Source organism: Leuciscus leuciscus, assembly GCF_965113295.1.
Source record: "Leuciscus leuciscus genome assembly, chromosome: 17".
Classification (NCBI taxonomy): domain Eukaryota; kingdom Metazoa; phylum Chordata; class Actinopteri; order Cypriniformes; family Leuciscidae; genus Leuciscus; species Leuciscus leuciscus.
Window position 1 is genome coordinate 6859039 of NC_138741.1, and position 19324 is coordinate 6878362.

Genomic DNA, 19324 nt, shown 5'->3' on the forward strand with positions numbered 1-19324 from the left:
CAGAAATCATTCTAATATGATTTGCTGCTCATGAAACATTTTTTTCTTATTATTAATGTTGGATCAATTTAATGCATCCTTGCTGAATAAAAGTATTAATTTCTTTAAAAAATCTCACTGGTAGTGTATATAGACTTATTTTACTAACATGCACTTTCATCTTTAATCGGACAGCCGCACACATTTGTTTCTCAATTGCGACCTCTAGTGGTCAAACCTTGCAATGCCATGCGGCACTTGTCACTCTCAATGGAAAGCTGATTCTCAAAAAATACAGACTGTGTTTATTACAATTTATTAAGACACATAACAGTAATAAAAAATACTCACTGTAAACACTATCTCAGAACAACTGCATTTTGAACCACATGAAATATTCTGTGATAAGGACGTTGTCTATCTAGCCTACCACAAACCACATTCAACACTTAATTCATAAGCTGCCTTCGTATCTCTGTGCGCACACAAACAGAGCGATAGTTCCAGGTTTAATTGGGGCAATGACTAACCCAGCAGTCAGAGCTTGTTGTACAGTTAGTTCACATCGCTGTAGCATCAGCGCTCGAGCTGTGAGGGGGCGCTGACACCTTTTTATCTCTCTGTCTCTGGTGGATTTTTGTGTGCCTCCTTCGCTCGTCACTCCTCGCGAACCTTCTGCCACAGAAGTCACAGGAGAAGGGCTTCTCGCCCGTGTGTGTGCGTATGTGAGTCGTGAGGTGGTCGCTCCGGCTGAAGCTGCGCATGCAGATGCGGCACTGAAACGGCTTGTGTCCGGTGTGGATGCGGACGTGACGCGTGAGCTCATCCGAGCGCGAGAACCTCCGGTCGCATCCCTCCGCCGGACAGGGATACGGGCGCTCGTGGACCGGCGTCTTGCACGGTCGGTTCGGGTATTTCCGTGGCCGCAATATTGGCCTGAGTGGGACGGTTTGCGGATTGGTGCCGTGACCCTCTACAGGCGGCCTTGACCCGTCAACCGGACACGCCAGAGTAAAGTTCCTAATGGTGTTCAAGGGAGTCAGAGGTGGTGGGACTCTAATAGACTCCAAAGAGCACGAAAATGGCTTAATGTCCTGAAATGCAGCCATGTTGTCCCTTTGGCTATTGCTGGTCTGATAGAAACCTCCATAATCGGGAATGATGGAGAAAAGCGCCCCGTCTATGGTTGACTTTGGGGCTGAGTATGACGGAGTGGCGTATGTGATGGGGCACGTGGTGGTCGATAGGTAGGCCGAGGGGTCCTGGTATCCATCGGCACTACAGGTGTAGGGGGGCGGGCCGGTGTATATATGCTCCATGTTGGCAAGAGTTTGGCCTATTTTGGAGCAGTCTGGAGTGGGACCTGCGGGAGAGCCCGTGGAGAATGATCCCGAGGAAGGTGGCCTATCTTGTACTCCTGCACTGACAAAGTTGATTAATCCTTCTTGGATCCAACTTCCTTGTGCGTCAATGGATATCTTTCCTGTGTAGGCGACAGGAGAAAACTTGCTCGGGTCTGTCAGATCAAGGCCCCGTTTCTCAACGCCGAAGCAGTCTGTGCTCAAGCAACCTGGAGAAGTCAAAGCAAAACATTTAGATTGAGCAATTCCTTCTTATTGCGTTATATGTGCAGCCTATTTCCAGCCAATCGTGTTTCCACCAAGTGGGATCTACTCCAGAAATATTCAGTTAGCTATTTGTTTTTAAAAGATTGTTGGTATGTAGGCGAAGTATATGCGGGTATTTCTCTGTATTCTGATTGGACAGATTGCAGTAAATATACTAAATATAGCCTAGTTGCAATACTAAAGAAAAAGTTAACTTAAGGTAGACTTCATTTAGTTATTCACTTCTAACCCATTTTTTGAAAGTACACTTTAAAGAATACGTTCAATAAATATACCAGTAATAATTTTAATACTGCAAGTATACTTATATGTTTCCTTTAAGTGAACTTAATACATTTTTTCTTGATAGACTTTTTTTAAATTAACAGGCCTATTATAAGGGTTTTTTCTCCAGTGTTTCTGAGCTAATTTTTGAAAGTCAGTTTATGTTATTGAACATTTCCGTTCACTTTTTGTGACAACATGACCCGACATAAACAGACTGTTATAGGCTTTTCATCGCAATATAAACAGTAAAAAATAAACAAGCAATTAATAAAAGTAAAAGATGCATAAGATCGAACTATTGATTTGGACAACAAATTGTAGTCAATAATAAATTGTATACATTTTAGTGCTGTCAAATCATCAAAATAAGTTAAGCAATTTTCAACTTTTTTTCACTCATTTTAACGTATTTAAGTTGAAATTGCTTAAAGTTGATTGTACTTAAAATTTACAGCAACTTTTGTATAGTGATATATGTATAAATATATACATGTATACAGTATACACACTAACACACACACAAATATATATAATATAAACATAATATGTAAACAAAAATGTTTATGTTAGATGCGATTATTCACGATTAATTGTTTTGACAGCATAATAAATGTACAAAATATAAGTAAAACATTTCATGCAAGGCAAGAGTAGCCTAAATGAAGGTTGAACTGTTGAACTTATATTTTGTAAATGTATTTTACTTATATTTTGTAAATGTATACCAAGAATAATAACCCTAAGTTTTCAACAAGTTGTTTGAATTTAACTTACAAAGCACTGCTAAATCAAACAAGAATTTTCTCAAAAAAAAAAAAAAAAAAAAAAAAAAAAAAAGAAATATATATGTTATTGAGCAACAGCGTATTCATTTTAATATGTCAGCATCTCTACAGTATTCTTACCTCCCGACGCCTCACTGAACTGCTCAGAACAAACATCAGAGAATCCCATCGGCACTGATGAGGGAATCTCATCCAGAGAGTAGATGTGTGAAGGCAGACAGCGCATTAAATCATGTAGCGACGCGTTAATTTGATCTCTGCTAGCTGTCGCTGTCATTTTGATCCTCGGTGTTGTTTAAAAAATAAATAAAAATGAAAATAAAAAAGCAGGTTGAATTTTATTAAGTTGTTCTCAGAGCGTTTTTGATCTAGTTGGTGTGTTATGAACCTGCTCGCTTCATCATAAACGCTCGCATCGGGTTTGAACTCATCAGCTCCCTTCATATATGCCGCGACAATAAGTGAAACTTTATCTCGTAGAATGCATTTATGAAGAGCCTGTCAATGTCCAGTGACGTCACTGACCATAAAAGGACAGAAAAACGGGTTGGGCTTCTTCTTCCTTTTTTTTTTTTTTCTGCTTTTGGCCATGTGATGACACGACCTCTCTTTTTAGACATAATATCTCTGAATAGGACATTACTATTATTTTCTTAAAAAAAAAAAAAATGGGATTGAAATGTTCTGGATATGTTGATGATATATTGAATATATATTTGTGGTCTGTGGGAATAATTAGATGTTTTTTTGTTAACTTTTGGTGTATGTTATCAGGAATTCCGGTTACGCGCATCCCATAAATGGTTATCATCCGGTAATCTCAAACACGCCCCTTTTGCCTTATATGGGACGCATCCGGGAAACTCGACACGGAAAATAACGAGCCGCGCCGAGCGAACGTCCCACGGAGGAACCGCACTAAACCGAGATCAGGAAAGTGATATTTGAATATGTTGGAAAGTTATTCTAGTCTCTAGAGTGTTAAGGAAACATATGTACTAATATACAGAACGTTTTTTCCTCTACAACAAGTCAAGACTATTGTGATTAAACATCTTTATAAGTGAAAAATAGACTTAGGGATGTTTTCAGCCTTGCAAACAATTTTAATATTTAACTATATTTTCGTCTTTAACAGCATTTTGAAGGATTTCAAAAACTCTCAATCTCATTGCAAGCACTGTTAGTTTACATTTGGTCTCCAAATGTCACTTTATATATATATATATATATATATATATATATATATATATATATATATATATATATATGTAGATAGATATAGCATAGAATATATTTATAAAATGACCCTACACTATAAAAAATTATATGATCAATAAGTTATGACATTGACAACATATGTTTTTACTTTGCTTTAAAGTTAAGCGCATCAAAGTTAAGCAATTTTCAACTTTTTATACAAGATTCCACTCATTTTTAAAGTCAGTTTAATGCTTAAACGTCCAAGTTGATTGTACTTAAAATTTTAAGGCAGCAACTTTTTTTTTTTTTGTGAAGATCTTATTCTTTCTGTTCTCCCTTAGTATGACGGACACATGCAAGGCCATCCTCGGCTCTTCATCATCCCTCTCGTCACTTTTTGTTTTCCTGCCACCATGTTCTATTTTGATCCGTGGCAGCATGAGCAACAGAGCGTTTGCTGTATGCGCGACTGAGGCCTAATTCATAGCCACCCACACTATGGAACAGCCCCTTCTCCGCGGAGTCCTAGCGCAAGTGAAGCCTCTCTGAATAGATCTGCATCTGCTTCTGTTCCCATTCACACTCGCCCACAGGCACAGGCTCTGCATGCTGACGGAGCTTCTGTGCATCCAGTATATCAGTTAGTGCAAACCCAGCTCTCAGGATCTTATTTAGCGGATCATACTCAGATTTAATATGAAAAGATTAAGCCGTATTCATCTATACTGATGTCTGGCAAAACCGTGCTTCCTAACGGAATCATAACATGTTGATGATTTATTTATTGCCTGAACATTTGGAAACATCACGCAAAAGTGAATTAAACTGTTCAGATCAATACATAATTTATCACTAGAAGACTGAAATAATCATAACACATTCAATTAAATCTGGAGTATTTTATTTATGTAACTCAGGAACTTTGTCTGACTATCTATCCACTTTTTTTGTGCCAAAAGGTTCATTTATTTATTTAAATGTAATTTTAGGTGCAGTTTTGGCTATTTTCATATATTAAATATAATGGATGCATTTTTAGGTGTTTTTTTTCTCTCTCGTTCCTTCGCTTGTTTACATATTTCATTTTAAGTTTCGGTTTTAGGTGTTTTTTTTTTCACTCGTTCCCACGCTTGTTCATTTATTTATTTAATTAATTTCATTTCATTTTTAACCTCAGGAACTTTTTGTGCCAAAAAAAGTCAAATGTATGTTTGTTTGTGTGTGTGTGTATTTGTTAGTCTCAGGAACGTTTTGTACCAAAAGGTTCATTGTACTTATTTAAACCCTTTTTTGGCATGAACAGTTCTTTGGAGTCGAGTAAAGAACCCTAACAAACCTCGTATTTAAGAGTTTTTATACCTGGAGTTGGACTAACTACTACTAAAGCCGGTCATTCTGTCGTTGCGTGTAATGACGTCTCATTAATGAGAATTCAGGTCCTCGGTATTAAACACACACTTCCCTTCCTGTCATCTCTGATGTGGTGTTTGATAGCTCTGCAACATCCTCCAGCAGTTCGTCCGAGTGATTCTTAACAGCTTGCTATCATTCAGAGAATCAGATGTTTGCCGTCTGCGAAAACCTGTTCAAAATCTGTTGCCTTCTTGTTAAAAATTTCATTGAATTGGGTATAACTGAAGTGCCCTGTGTTGGACGGCTCGGTCTGTTATTATGATCTGTGAGTTCAGGTGTCTTGTTAAATGAATAGCATGTTTCTCACAAAAGCCGAACATCTATTCATTCTCAAAATTGTTGGGGGCAGCGCAAATGTTTGCTTCCTTTGTCTTACGCCTACAGACACAAAAATTTCTTTGCTATTGTGTCAGTGCTGCTATTCACCAGGAAAAGTTAATTGCAGCTGTGAAAGACAGAATACTTATATAACTCACAAGACAACCAGTTATAGCAGAAATATGACCAAAAATGATAGCGAAAATATTAAAAATGACTGGTAATAGAAAATTGATCATTATATATATTAAAAAATATATTTTTTAAATAAAGTGTATTCTTCATAGCAGATGGTAGATTATTTCGGCGGGTTGTTTGGTACCCCCCGTCCTAACAGCCCCCTCCCTTTGTGCCCCTCTTATGCCCTGTATGCCTCGCTCGCCCACGCAGCGCCATGTTGGGACGGGTTCACAGCCCATTTTGTTTGCGTTGGCTTTGGTGTTGCGTGGGGGTTTGGTGACCCCTGCACACGACGATTAATCAAACGTCACTCTCTGATTTCTCCAAAACTCATTATTCTTTTTTTTTTTATAACACAACACGCCTCTGTTAAATGCAGCTTTTTGATAAATCACCCCTTTAGGCCTGTACACACTTCCATCTGAATCTTTTTACTCGTGTAATTTAGTCAAAGAAATTCATTCATCAAGTTTCGATAACTGCTCATTTACATTGTCAGTTGTTTTATTCACAAAGAAACAGAATAATAACCAAATTATTTATTGCAATATATGCAATAACTATCATCACTAGAAATAGTAATATAGAGGTACAAGTTTTCAAATTTGAAATTAAACTTAAGTTTATGAATAATCACAGAATGAATATAAAAAGTGTGGGGTTGGTAAGGATTTATAGTAAAAAATAATATTGCGAAAAATTATATAAAAAAAAAAAAATTTCCATTTGAACTATTTAACATGAATTTATTCATGTGATAGCAAAGCTGAAAAATCCTTCAGAAATGATTTTAATATGCTGATTTGGTGCTCAAGAAATATTTCTTGAAAATGGTTGCGCTACTTAATATTTTTTTGTGTCATACAAATGTGGAATTCAATTTTTTTCGGTATTCTTTGATGAATTAAAAGAGCAAAAGAACAACATTTATTTGAAATCAAAATATTTTGTAATAAATAAAGTCTTTACCGTCACTTTTGATCAATTGAATGCATTCTGGCTGAATACAAGTATTAATTTCCTTAAAATAAAATCTTACTGACCCCCAAACATTTGAACAGTAGGTCTATATCTTTTTACAAATGTGATGAAATCTAAATATTTAATCATAATTTTTCAACTCTTTTCACACTCATGCATTCCTCTAAAACACTGCAATTGTAAAGTTTTACACTCACCATTCTTGATGGCTGCATTCTGCCGAAGACGTGTTTGATTTTCATGGCCAGAAATATCGACGTAGATCTTTTCTCTCGTCCAGGTCCTCCACGGCTTTCTTCTGCTGTTTGTACCCAAACATTACCAACACTGATCAGATATGGTCCTCTACATCTCTTCATTTGCTTTTCTATTCATTCAGAAACCCTGGACAATGCACTTGTTCCCACCTCCAAACACCCTCACAAACTGGAGCTGGTATGGTAATGAGTGGGATTTGGGGAGGCCGGCAGATTGGCCCACAGAGCGTCTCTTTGAGTAGGTGTGAGGGTTGTGGTTTAAGCATGTTACTCTAAAGGCGTGGCTTCCCGAACAGCTGACCCTCTAGTGATGAGGGTCCAACTCGGATAACGGCAACACTGTCTTACGTTTCAGTTTTGATCACTTTTTGAGACTTTTTGATGTAGTAATGTGTAGCGTCCTCCAGTGTTGGGGTAACGCATTACAAGTAATCAGATTACTTTTAAAGTAACATATTACGGTTACACTTTATTTTAAGGTGTTCGTGTTACAGTGTAATTATACATTTGAGTCCTGAGTAATACAAATTAAACACATACTATAGAGTTAGGGTTTGGTTTAGGTTAGTTGCAACAAAAAAAATATATTTTACGGATGTACTTTTTACTTGTTGCTCAAGTAAAGACTTGTTGTGGGTATAAGAAAAGTGCATTATAAATAAAATGTATTATTATTATGTAATTATGCCGTTTATAGTAATTACTGTAGTAACTACATGTTACGTGTAACAAGGACACTGTAAAATAAAGTGTTACTCATATTACTTTTAAATTTACGACTAAATATCTGATCTAATAAGTAAAGCAAGTTACTTTGCTTTCTCATTTATTGACTGACTTCAGCCTGAGGCTTATACATTTCACAATGAATAAGCCCAGGTGAGAAAAAGTAACACAAAAGTAACGTAACGCATTACTTTCTATAATAAGTGCAACACATTACTTTTAAAAGTAACTTTCCCCAACGCTGGCCACCTCTATGATCAGACACCTGACTGGAGAGCTTTGAAGACCTCTGTCTAACCAACGTCCCTTTCAAGTAAAGTCTGTTAAAGTCAGTAACATGAACTGGCCCATAAATGCTGATTCGTTTTCTTAAATAGCGTTAAAAAAGCTTCTTTTTCAGGCTAGACGAGCCAATGCGCATGTGCAGTCCTAAACGCGCGCGGGGGAGGTCATCACACCAAACAGGTAATCTCAGCCTCGTTATGCTTATAATTGTGCTAATATAAACTATATGTCAAACTTTCTGGGAAAATGTTTTTAGATGAAAACCGAAAGAGTTGTCGGAAGCTTAGTGGTGATGACGTTGAAGTCGTGTGACCGTGGTGTATCGTTTATAGCCTACCTTTAGCTTTTTACTTCCTATCGACTGCATTTAGGCTTCAACATTCACAAAAGTTGTGTTCATCTGTGAACATTATCTTGATGGACAAAACGTATAACTTACGTAAACATGTTTTTGTTTTGCTTTGCGATAACCTAAAAGCCTATGGAAAAATTGTATCGAGGGAACCAGTGTGATGCTAAGTGCCGAATGCCTATTGGCCCAAAACGTGATATCATACCTGACTTTATCATTCAGCGATTGGCTCTTTTATTTAGAAGGCGGGACTTATTCCGCCATATTGCGCGTTGCACTTTCTCCCATTCATAAGTAATATGAGTGCAGTCTTTCTATATCTATATCTATAAATATATATATATATATAATATATATAACTCTTTCAAATCCATTGGACATCCTAAATAGTCTAGGGGATGGTTAGATTTTTAAGAATTGATTATTTAAAAAAGCTCCAATTTATTCTAATTCAAAATGTAATAAGATGTTATCCTTACTTGATTTACATACCTCCATTGTTATGAATGGAAGCTCATTCTCAGTTATCAAGCTATTTGATAGCAGGAAGTGCAATTTATTTAGGTATAACATTGCCAGGGCAGAGCATTACACAAATAGCCTCACTGCAGGCTGGTCATTAAGATTTTGGCTGATGTTTCAGAATCGCCGTCCAGCAAAAGCACAAAGCTTTGCCCGCATGCACATACAGCTCAAGATGATACAGCAACTAAATTACTGTTTAATCCAATGCCGGAGAACAAGCCACAGTCTGTAATTAACAATTAGGAAATGAAGCCGTATGTATATTATTGTCTCTTATTAAACTATACCAGAATCATTAGTTGTTTATGAGTGTGCAATAGTGTTAAGCTGTATAAAGTGTTGCACAGATGCTCAACATACAGTAAAATACTTTAGTTCAAATTTATATTAGTCTATTTAAATGTTTAATTAGGAAAATGTGATTATGCAGGTAGTTAGAACATGTTTATTTAAAATATTAGAACTTGGCATAAGATCTCGAGGCCTTACAACAGTTTTGTCATTTAAAAAAACCTAAATTAAATACAGAAACAAAGTCACAGGTGCTGTAACACAGTATGTTATTTAATTAATATTTATTCATTCATCATTCATCTCTCGGTGTAGTATTTTTATACTATTGTATTTTTTATTATATTTGAATTAGCATTTATTTCAATACTTTCAGTTGTTATATATTGGACATCCAATATATATAACAATATCAATAATAATATAATAATAATATATTTTTTTTAATTATTAAATAAACACATAATAATATCCATAACAATAATCCTATATATATATATATATATATATATATATATATATATATATATATATATATGTATTAAAGTTTTAGAATTTTTTTTTTTATATAGCTTTAATTTATATTAATATTAGTTTTAGTATTTTACAACTTAAAGTATATTTCAGTAAGTTACCAAGACACATTTTTTTTTGGTATTTTAATATTGAAGTATTTTAAATTAATTTAATATACATTTTAAATATTTAATATTTTTTATTAATATAATTATTCATTAAATGCAATTTTACAGTTATATCTGATTAACTGACGAGTATTTTCAAGAACTTCTAAGCAGATATATAGCATGCAATAATAACCCACGCCAAGTATTCCTGGATAAGAAGCTCCAGTTGTGTTTTTTCACAGGGATCAGTGAACCCCCATCACGCAAAATTCCCCGTGCGTAGGAGGAAAGAGCAGGAAGATGGATGACCAAGCCCCTATAGTTTGATGGTATTGCCCATGTCATCACCAAGAAACAAAGACAGAAAGCAGCAGCAGGGAGAGGATGGGGAGCGTGGATCATTAGATGGGAAATCAACATGGTCCAGCTGAAATACCACTATCGCTCTCATTTTCCATGACTTTATGTGCTTCATCTGTGTGAAGGTGGTGTGTATTTGAGTATTATAACAAATGACGGCACTTGAGCTGATTTGATGTAATAATTGTTCATGTTATGTCTTATTTCATCTGTTCTGCCAGCAGATATTGCACAGATGACTCTTTGAATGGTTAAAGACAAAACATCCACCCCCAATGTGCACATGCTGGAGTACACCAGCCTACAGATCCAATAAAACATCCAGATCAACCTATCACAATGTGTTACACTGAATTACAGAATCAATGATATCAGATAAAAAGAGACTAAACAGAAAATAGGCTTACACTTTATTTTAAGTTGACAGTTACATTGTACCGACTCCAGATAAGTACTGAGTAATATTAAGTAACTACATGTTCTTACTGTAGAGTTACGGTTAGGATTTGGTTTAGGGTTAGCTACTTGTAATTTTGCATAATATACAGTTAAGCACATGTAGTAACGTGTAACTACATCACATTAAAGGGTTAGTTCACCGGCACCCAAAAGTAAAATCCCATAATTTACTCTCCCTCAAGCCATCCTAGGTGTATATGACTTTCTTCTTTCAGTCAAACACAATCAGAGTTATACTAAAAAATATCCTGGCTCTTCCCAGCTTTATAATGGGAGTGAATGGTACCTTAGATTTTGAAGCCCAAAAAAACAAAAAGTGTATCCATCCATCATAAAAAGTCATTCATACGGCTCTAGGGGGTTAATAAAGACCTTTTGAAGTGAAGCGATGTGTTTTTGTAAGAAAAATATCTATTTATAACACATTTTTATGTAATATTATATTATAATATAATATTTATGACTTTATTAACCATAATCACTGGCTTCTGATAATGGCCGTACGTGAGTCGAGTTCCGGCGGACCTCTGACCTTTAAATTAAAGTGCTACCGAAAATAGACCCCCGGAACAGTTAAATGATTAAACTATATTACTCCAAAGTAATTATTATTGTCTCTAGCCATAAACGTTACATTATTTCAGCCTTGTTACAGTGTGTTTGGAATGAATTCTGAATAGATCAAAATTTAGTGCCAAGAAAAACTGATCACTGCATTTTCACCCAAGTTTAAAATACTGAGCTTTTGTGCATCAGACCGCTTGCATAAAATGCATAAATATTAGTTTTCACTTTATGTCTCCCAATAATGTCTTAATAAGAAGATATTTAATGCTTTGTTTTATGATCAAAATTCTTAATTGTGGACAGCAAAACATAATGCAATGATTGAGAGATGTACAAATAAACAATTTTAAAAGCCTGTTGTATCATTTGATACGTTTTAACATGATAAAAAATTTTAAAATCAGGTTAACCTTAGTTGATTCATTCCAGTATATGTTTATCTTGAAATATTAATAACAATTTAAAATGTATTCTTACATTACTAAGTAAAAAAAACATTAAAGTTTTCACAGCAAAATGTAATGTTTGAATGTCTCTAACATGCAAATTGGCTGATGACAACACAATATTTAAAAACAAAAATGTAAAAAATTACTATTTTGTACTTACTATTGCACAGACAAGGCTTAAAGGGTTAGTTCACCCAAAAATGAAAATTCTGTCAGTAATTACTCACCCTCATGTTGTTCCAACCCCGTAAGACCTTCGTTCATCTTCGGAACACAAATTAAGATATTTTTGATTAAATCGGAGAGCTGGATCACTTCTCCATAGGCTTCTATGACACTATAACTTGCTATTAAAAAACTATTTATTTCCTTCTCTCTGGGCCTCGAGTTTTTTCACATAGTGTAACTGCGTAGCGCTTCTGTGTTGTACGTTACACACATGACCAGCGTCGGCCAATAGTGAGCCTATGTGTGACGTACAACACAGACGCGCTGTGCTAAAACACTACGTGAACTAACTCGAGGCCCAGAGAGAAGGAAGTAAATAGTGGAATAAAGTCGTTATTTTTGTGTTTTTTTGCGCACAAAAAGTATTCTCGTCGCTTTATAAACTTAAGATTGAGCCACTGGAGTCACTTGGACTATATTAACGATCTCTTTAATGCATTTTCTGGGCCAGCAAGTTATAGTGTCTTAGAAGCCTATGGAGGCGTGATCCAGCTCTCAGATTTAATCAAAAATATCTTAATTTGTGTTCCGAAGATGAACGAAGGTCTTACGGGGTTGGAACAACATGAGGGTGAGTAATTACTGACAGAATATTCATTTTTGGGTGAACTAACCCTTTAAGTCTAGTCCCAGACTAAAATGAATGTTCTAGCGGTTTTAACTGAAAGCAACTTGCACTAATATATCTTAAAACATGTCAGTGTCATTGTTTTGTCTCAAGATGCAGAAATGTTTTTTTTCTAAGACACGTTTATAAACGCTACTTAAATGTCCTAACTGAACTAAGGCCTAACCCTGGCTTAATCTAAACCCTGTCTGTGTGTGAAACTGTGCCATATATAGATGTATCAGATGTGATTGAGACGTTGAGTACAGTAGCATCTGTGATTTTTCCTGTTAATTATGTCGTGAGAACGATCCATTTATAGCCGACATGTGACGCAAAGCCTTGTAATGCACTGCTGCTCATCTACAAACCAAGCATTCCACGATATTTACGCACGCAATAGTATTTTCTCCTTAGTTTGTCTGATATAAGTGATGCGCCGGTGTTGTCCAGGAGATGGCGTCATACACTGCGGAGTCCGGCTTCCGTTCTGACGTCACTGCCATAGACCGTAAAGGTCACCACAAACAAGCACGCGCGTGGAGTTGCGCAAGGTGTCAGTCCACTCACCGCTGCAGTTTCTGTGGCGAGAAATTAAGGAATTAAACATAGTTAAATCTGTCAAACCAGGGGATGAAACAGAAATGGAAGTAATGGACGGCCCTCTAAATCGTGTAAGTGATATGTATCACTGTATAACTCTATACAATGTTCTGGCAACTTGTGGTAACTGGAGTTAATAAAGATAAAATACAAAAACAAAACAAAAAACCCGAAAGTTTTCCAGTTGGGGCTTGACGTGTTAAGTTTTAAATACGCACAATATGTCCCACTTCAAGCCTTTAATGTGATTAACAAGTGTTCATTTATAAGAGCCTTATGCCAATAGCTTATTTAGACCTAGTAAATAAAATAAATAAATAAATAAAATAAAAAAGCTAAATATTGTGGCGATTGTTCAATATTCCCAAAATCATGTTCTTCTAAGAGTTATGAAATGTTTTGACTGACACGTGGTATAGTTTTGATTCCATATATAGTCACTGTTTTAAAACTCAAGCATCAACACTTTTGATATTGAACACTTTTACAACAATGTAAAACATTTAACCCTTGTGCTGTTTTGAAAACCTGTAACACACTTTGTGTTCCCAGTCAAAAATAACCAGCCTTTTAAAATTAGCTTGTAAATCACTTGTTATAATAGGCTATATATATATATATATATATATTCACTGTTGTGTGTTAAGGAGGCCAACAACCAACAAATGCCTTCAAGCACACTTTACTGATACTCAGGTTCATACACACACACACACACACACATCACATGACTCCTGAGAATACACCACATTCACCAAATCTTGCTTTCAATCTTTTCCCACCGCAATAGCAGCAAAAGTGTTTTGCAATACATGAACACCATAAGTACATTGTACCTAACTTTTTATTTATTTATGCAAGTACATAATAGTTAATGACACCTAATATAAAGTGGGACATACTTGTTTAAATCCTGTAACCCTCTTTTCCCCAGAAAACATGGCAGTTGTCTTTACTACAGGCCCGTCATTACGGCCGAAAGGCAGATCAGTTGGTGGCGAAAGAGAAGTATGAAGAGGCGATTTCATGCCATATTGAAGCAGCAGGTAAAGTAATGAAGTTCTCCAGATAATCCACACATGAAGAACTGGCAAGGTTACAGGAAGATAAATGAAAGAGTAAACTAACTCTTGTCTCTCTCTCTGCTCAGAGCTGTTGAACGAGGCCTTCTCAACGACACACACTGAACAGGTAAGACGAGGTTTATGACAAGTGTGACTCCATTCCAACCGTCAGCCTTTGCGTAGTAGACCTACGTATTAAGTGTCTTTGACAGTTACTTGTCCTGTCTTTCACTTTTTAAATGGATTTTATAATGTTCAAACATAGTTTATGAGGCATGGTGATAGTTGAGCATATCACAAAAATCTCAAACTTTTCTTTTGTAAATATGTGTAACTTGTAGGCTGAAATGAATTTATGTTTATGTCCGCAACACTGCTTTAAACTCCCATATTTAATATAAAGGCAACGTTTCGACCCTGCTGGGTCTTCTTCAGGCAAATGGTGGACACATTTGATGAAGGGATATATATAGGCCTTACAATCAACCATGTGATTTCAATTAGTTTGATTAGGTCTAAAAAAGCCTAATAGCAAAATATGTGTAACTTATAGACTGACCCACGTGGAATCTGGACCAACTTTAGGGCAAAATATACAGATGGTCTCAGATTCCACGTCGGCATATTTATAGTTATTAGTAAAGATTCACATTACTGTCAATTAGTTTTATTTTTTTGTTTTTTAATGAAGTTTCACCCAGGCTCCATTTATTTGATAAAAAATACCGTTTTATTGTTAGATTATTAATGATTGAATGATATTGTGAAATTTATTTGATGAATTTTCAGCATCATTACTCCAGTCTTCAGTGTCACATGATCCTTCAGAAATCATTCTAATATGCTGATTTTATACTTTTCCAACAAATTATTCAATATTGTTTGTAGAACCTGTGATACATTTCTTCAGGATTCTGAGTAGATTTTTTTTTTTTTAACAATGTAATCTTTGGATCAGAGTAATACCTCTTTACTGAATAAAAGTAAGTTCTTGAAAAATGTTTTTTTTTTTTTATATATATAATTTTTTTTAATCAACTTCCTGGTACAAATATTGTACCTAAAGTTGAAGGTGTAAATGTTGTTTTGAAGTGCTGCAACAGTGACAATCCACATCATAACCAAAATGTTACTTTTTATTAGTGCTTTAAAGGGATACTCCACTTTTTTTGGAAATAGGCTCATTTTACAACTCCCCCAGAGTTAAACAGTTTAGTTTTACCGTTTTCGAATCCATTCAGCCGATCTTCGGGTCTGGCGGTACAACTTTTAGCATAGCTTAGCATAATGAATTGAACCGGACAAGACCATTAGCATCTCTATCAAAAAAATTAACGATATTTCGATATTTTTCCTACTTAAAACTTGACTCTTCTGTAGTTACATCGTGTACTAAGACAGGCGGAAAATGAAAAGTTGCGATTTTCTAGGCTGATATGGCTAGGAACTATACTCTCATTCCTGCGTAATAATCAAGAAACTTTGCTGCCGTACCATGAGTCCAGCAGGATTAATGATATGACGCAGCGCCTGAAAATAGTCCCCAGCTCGGTAGCCTATTATCAGGCGGCATGCGCTGCGTCATATCATTTTTGAGAGAGATGCTAATGGTCTTGTCCGGTTCAATTCATTATGCTAAGCTATGCTAAAAGTGGTACCCCCAGACCCGAAGATCGGCTGAATGGATTCGAAAACGGTAAAACTCAACTGTTTAACTCTGGGGGAGTTGTAAAATGAGCCTATTTCCAAAAAAAGTGGAGTATCCCTTTAAGATTAATCTGCTTCATTTTGTTATTCAATAACACTTATTAAGTTGTTATAACACCGCAACCATAGTAGTTCTATTCAACCACTTGCAATTGTACTGTTCAGTGTCTTTATTATGTTGCAATTGTTTACGATATGTTTATGATATGTATCATAATTTTTAACAGGTTTGATCACATCAACATCACCTTAAAAACGAAAAATGAAAGCTGAACAAAAATTATATATATATATATATATCTTTTTTTTTTTTTTTTACTTTCTAACACAACTGGAATATCGCATTAAATATTTGCGAATAAAAAAGCGTTTCCATCCCATGTGCTCAAGAGAACAAAATCGTCACTTCCTGGGAAATTGGCACAAAATATTTGTAATAATAATGGAAGTTGTTGCAACTTGCAATCGGTGAATCCAATGTGGCTCTTTCTTTCTTACATCATAAATAACTTATAAACACAATAGACGCGGCTATATGTTCTCTTGCGTTCCGGATGCTGGTGTTTGGGAATCCAGACGCTTTTGGGAGGGAATTACACCAATTTATTCTGATAACAGACTTTGGCTCAGGTATTTCAGAATGATCAAAGCGAATTTTGAGATGCTGTCTCTCCGAGCGGGATTTCTGGCGTGGGAGGCGCGCGCGCTAACAAGGACTCTAAAGACTGCACATCTTCTTATATTATATCTGATATCTCAAAATGCGCATAAAACAGATGGAAATGTGTCGTCATTTTTAAGGCTCATGCCTATAGAAATGTACCTCTCCTGAATTTGTACTGTGCAAAAAAAGTACGAAATGGCAAAAAGGTACAAGCTACAATGCACGTTCTTTTACATGCATGTTCCTTTTCTTTTCAGAGTGTAGACGTTGTTGTAAAGTACAGTCGTTTTAACCATATTTTGATGTATATCAAGGTACGGCTGTCTTTAGAGCTCCAGAGAGACAGACATCTCCAACAGCAGCGACAGCTCCAGATGAGCTACAAACAGGCTAAACTCAAAGGAAAGATCCTGGTCAGCCCTTCAAAACACAGCTCGTCCCTGATAACACAGTGTCCCGGTCAAACAGTCGTCCAAAGTCCTCCGCTCGGCTGGAAGGCTGCCAAAGATGACAAGACTCGACTGGAAGAGCAGAGCACTGCCATCGCTGACCTGTGGAAGCTCATGGCTGTCCTGCTCGTGGAGAACAAGCGCTTGATGGAGGAACACCAGAGACTGAAGGCAGAGAATGCTAGTCTGAGGAGAGACCCTTATGAGGAGCATCAGAGCCCCACAGCTTCTCTAGCTCAACCTTCACCGCTGGGTATGAGGCTCCTGCACGTGCCCTCTGACCTCCAGAACCAGATCCAGCTACTGTTGGAGATGGCAAATGACAGCTAGACCTGCATACACCCACACTACCTCAAACTCCTGAGCAGTGGTGAATCACCTGGCATGAGAGCAGCCTCTGAAAGCATGAACTTCAGTCAGTTTAGAGTTGTTTTGGGTGAAAGTTGACCCTATTTATTTACTTTTGTTAATAGATCAATGTTCCTTTCTTATTGAACATGTAATTGAATAAACAGGAAAACACTTTTTCTTGTTGAATATTCCTGATTCAATCTGAAATGTCATCACAGATGTAAAATGTGGTGCCAATGCTTTATGACTAGTTTAAGCCATATTATTGACATGTGTCAGAACTGAGCAGTATTTGTCTAAAAAACGACATTCTACTTCGTTTTACACACTTTATAAAAGGTTATGTGTATGTGAGAGCAGTGAAGTGAAACTGACTTTTAGCTGGTTCTTTACGTTACCGAATACAGTCTCATAAACATGCAGTCAATAAACAGTCATACGGCATTACATCAACACCTGAGTAAGTAAATCATTTTTGGGTGAACTATCCCCTTTAATTTAAACCTAAAAAAACTGAATGAATAATCTTTAATTGTTTTTTTTTTAATGGATATTAATGGAGCATGTAAACATTTGAAAGACATTTTGATTATTCCATTTTTAATGGAAAATGTAAAACATTTCTTTAACTTCAATGTACATACAGTAGCAAACAACACATACAGCAAATAAAGCACACCATGTTATAGAAAATCATAATTAATATATATATTTATATATATATTTATATATGTATATTCTGCTATTTACATATTACATTTCAGCTGAAAATTTCACAAGATCTTTTTTTTTTTTTTAACAAACACAGAATAAACTGCAACTTCTTTAATATTCTCCCTCTGCACAGTGAATATTTGCCAAACTGTAAATAATTTAATGTTGTTCAAACATAATAAAACCTGTCAGTTTGGCAGCTGCTGATGTGATGGAATGCTGCAATGATTGCGTTAGTATCTCTGCTCTCTCCAACTGTCCAAAACACAGCATGGTGAACACTTCGCAGTGCAAGAACTACTGATGAAGAACGTGTAACGGATCGTTAACACCTTTGGAAAAACATGTATTTGCCAGTGTTTTTCTTTCTAATTGTTTTCCAGGGCCTTCTGCATGTGCGGCAAAGCTCATTGCACCCCGTTTGGAGAGCACAGTGTACTACTTTCATCTTGTTTGCTGTACCACTTACATCACTTCCTGTCCGTGCAAGAAGACACAGCGGGGAAGGTCAAACAATGACAATAAAATCAAAGAGAAGAAAGTCACAGAATCTTGCAGAGTGGCCCATTTTCTTGAAATCAAAGTCTAAGCATGGATGTTCTTTCCTTTCCTGGAGAATCCTGGTATTGTCTTTATGCTCCAAGGGTTTGGACAGAGGAGGAGATGCACTGTCAGGACTCCTCCTCCTGTTTTACCTCGTCTGTGTTCTTCTCCTTTAAATGCTTCCTCAATGTGGCCACAGCATCCTTCACAGAGTGATAAAAGATGTTCTTCACCTGAACAATAAAGAGGGATGAAAATATATTGTGGAATCAGATTTTACTTATGCCTAATTAGACTGGATTACGAAAAATTTAAGTATCACAATCAGGGAACATCTACATCATGTCTCTTATTACTAAAGGCTGCAATACACTACAACTTCTGAACAGATTTAAAACACTAGGCAAGTAGGCATCATACACTTGCCAATGGTTACAGAAGGAAAACTGGACATCATACACTAAACAATTCTAAACTTGTTCTAACTCGCATGCATTGTTGCAAGAAGACACATGACAGGTGATAACAATACGTGTTTTAAATATCAAATGTTTGATATTCTCTGGATGGAATCATTGTCTGAAGCTAGAAAATAGGAGTCTGTGCCCATCCTACACTGTGCAATCGGTCAACTCCGACTGACCAAAATCTGGTTCAACTCCTTCAAACTGTAAATAGCAGCAAAAATCATATAATAATAATACATTCCAGCCTTAAAGGGTAACTCTCGCCAAAATGCAACC

At 36.1% G+C, this 19324-nt stretch overlaps 3 protein-coding genes and 2 long non-coding RNA genes across 6 annotated transcripts in view; 2 read left to right on the forward strand and 3 right to left on the reverse strand.

Annotated features, from left to right (window-relative positions):
* Positions 1-279: 279 nt before the first annotated feature.
* LOC309478902 (early growth response protein 2b-like) lies at positions 280-3123 on the reverse strand. The gene is made up of 2 exons (XM_082142691.1): positions 2780-3123; positions 280-1549 (listed from the first exon to the last, which is right to left on the reverse strand). The coding sequence occupies exons 1-2, from the start codon at positions 2934-2936 to the stop codon at positions 540-542; spliced, it is 1167 nt and encodes a 388-aa protein (XP_081998817.1). The 5' UTR covers positions 2937-3123; the 3' UTR covers positions 280-539.
* Positions 3124-4198: 1075 nt separating this feature from the next.
* On the forward strand, positions 4199-10962 carry LOC309479734. The gene is made up of 2 exons (XR_014199416.1): positions 4199-4502; positions 10059-10962. It is a non-coding gene; the product is annotated as an uncharacterized lncRNA (long non-coding RNA).
* A 108-nt stretch (positions 10963-11070) lies between these two features.
* On the reverse strand, positions 11071-14129 carry LOC309479725. Its single transcript, XR_014199407.1, has 3 exons — positions 13992-14129; positions 12490-13067; positions 11071-11827 (listed from the first exon to the last, which is right to left on the reverse strand). It is a non-coding gene; the product is annotated as an uncharacterized lncRNA (long non-coding RNA).
* On the forward strand, positions 13027-17498 carry LOC309479686 (nuclear receptor-binding factor 2-like). The gene is made up of 4 exons (XM_082143888.1): positions 13027-13160; positions 14024-14135; positions 14240-14280; positions 16839-17498. The coding sequence occupies exons 1-4, from the start codon at positions 13131-13133 to the stop codon at positions 17301-17303; spliced, it is 648 nt and encodes a 215-aa protein (XP_082000014.1). The 5' UTR covers positions 13027-13130; the 3' UTR covers positions 17304-17498.
* jmjd1ca (jumonji domain containing 1Ca) overlaps positions 17401-19324 on the reverse strand; it is a 72190-nt gene continuing 70266 nt past the window's right edge. For both annotated transcript variants that reach the window (XM_082143693.1, XM_082143692.1), the window contains exon 27: positions 17401-18814. In XM_082143693.1, coding sequence (XP_081999819.1) covers positions 18710-18814 — 105 coding nt within the window. In that variant the 3' untranslated portion in view covers positions 17401-18709. The remainder of the gene's footprint in view (positions 18815-19324) is intronic.

Coding starts and splice junctions, on each gene's coding strand:
- LOC309478902 (XM_082142691.1), bottom strand. CDS start 2,936: ATGACAGCGACAGCTAGCAGAGATCAAATTAACGCGTCGCTACATGAT. Junction 1,550..2,779: donor GTTCAGTGAGGCGTCGGGAG/GTAAGAATACTG, acceptor TGACTTCTCCAG/GTTGCTTGAGCACAGACTGC.
- LOC309479686 (XM_082143888.1), top strand. CDS start 13,131: ATGGAAGTAATGGACGGCCCTCTAAATCGT. Junction 14,136..14,239: donor ATGCCATATTGAAGCAGCAG/GTAAAGTAATGA, acceptor CTCTCTGCTCAG/AGCTGTTGAACGAGGCCTTC. Junction 14,281..16,838: donor CAACGACACACACTGAACAG/GTAAGACGAGGT, acceptor ATGTATATCAAG/GTACGGCTGTCTTTAGAGCT.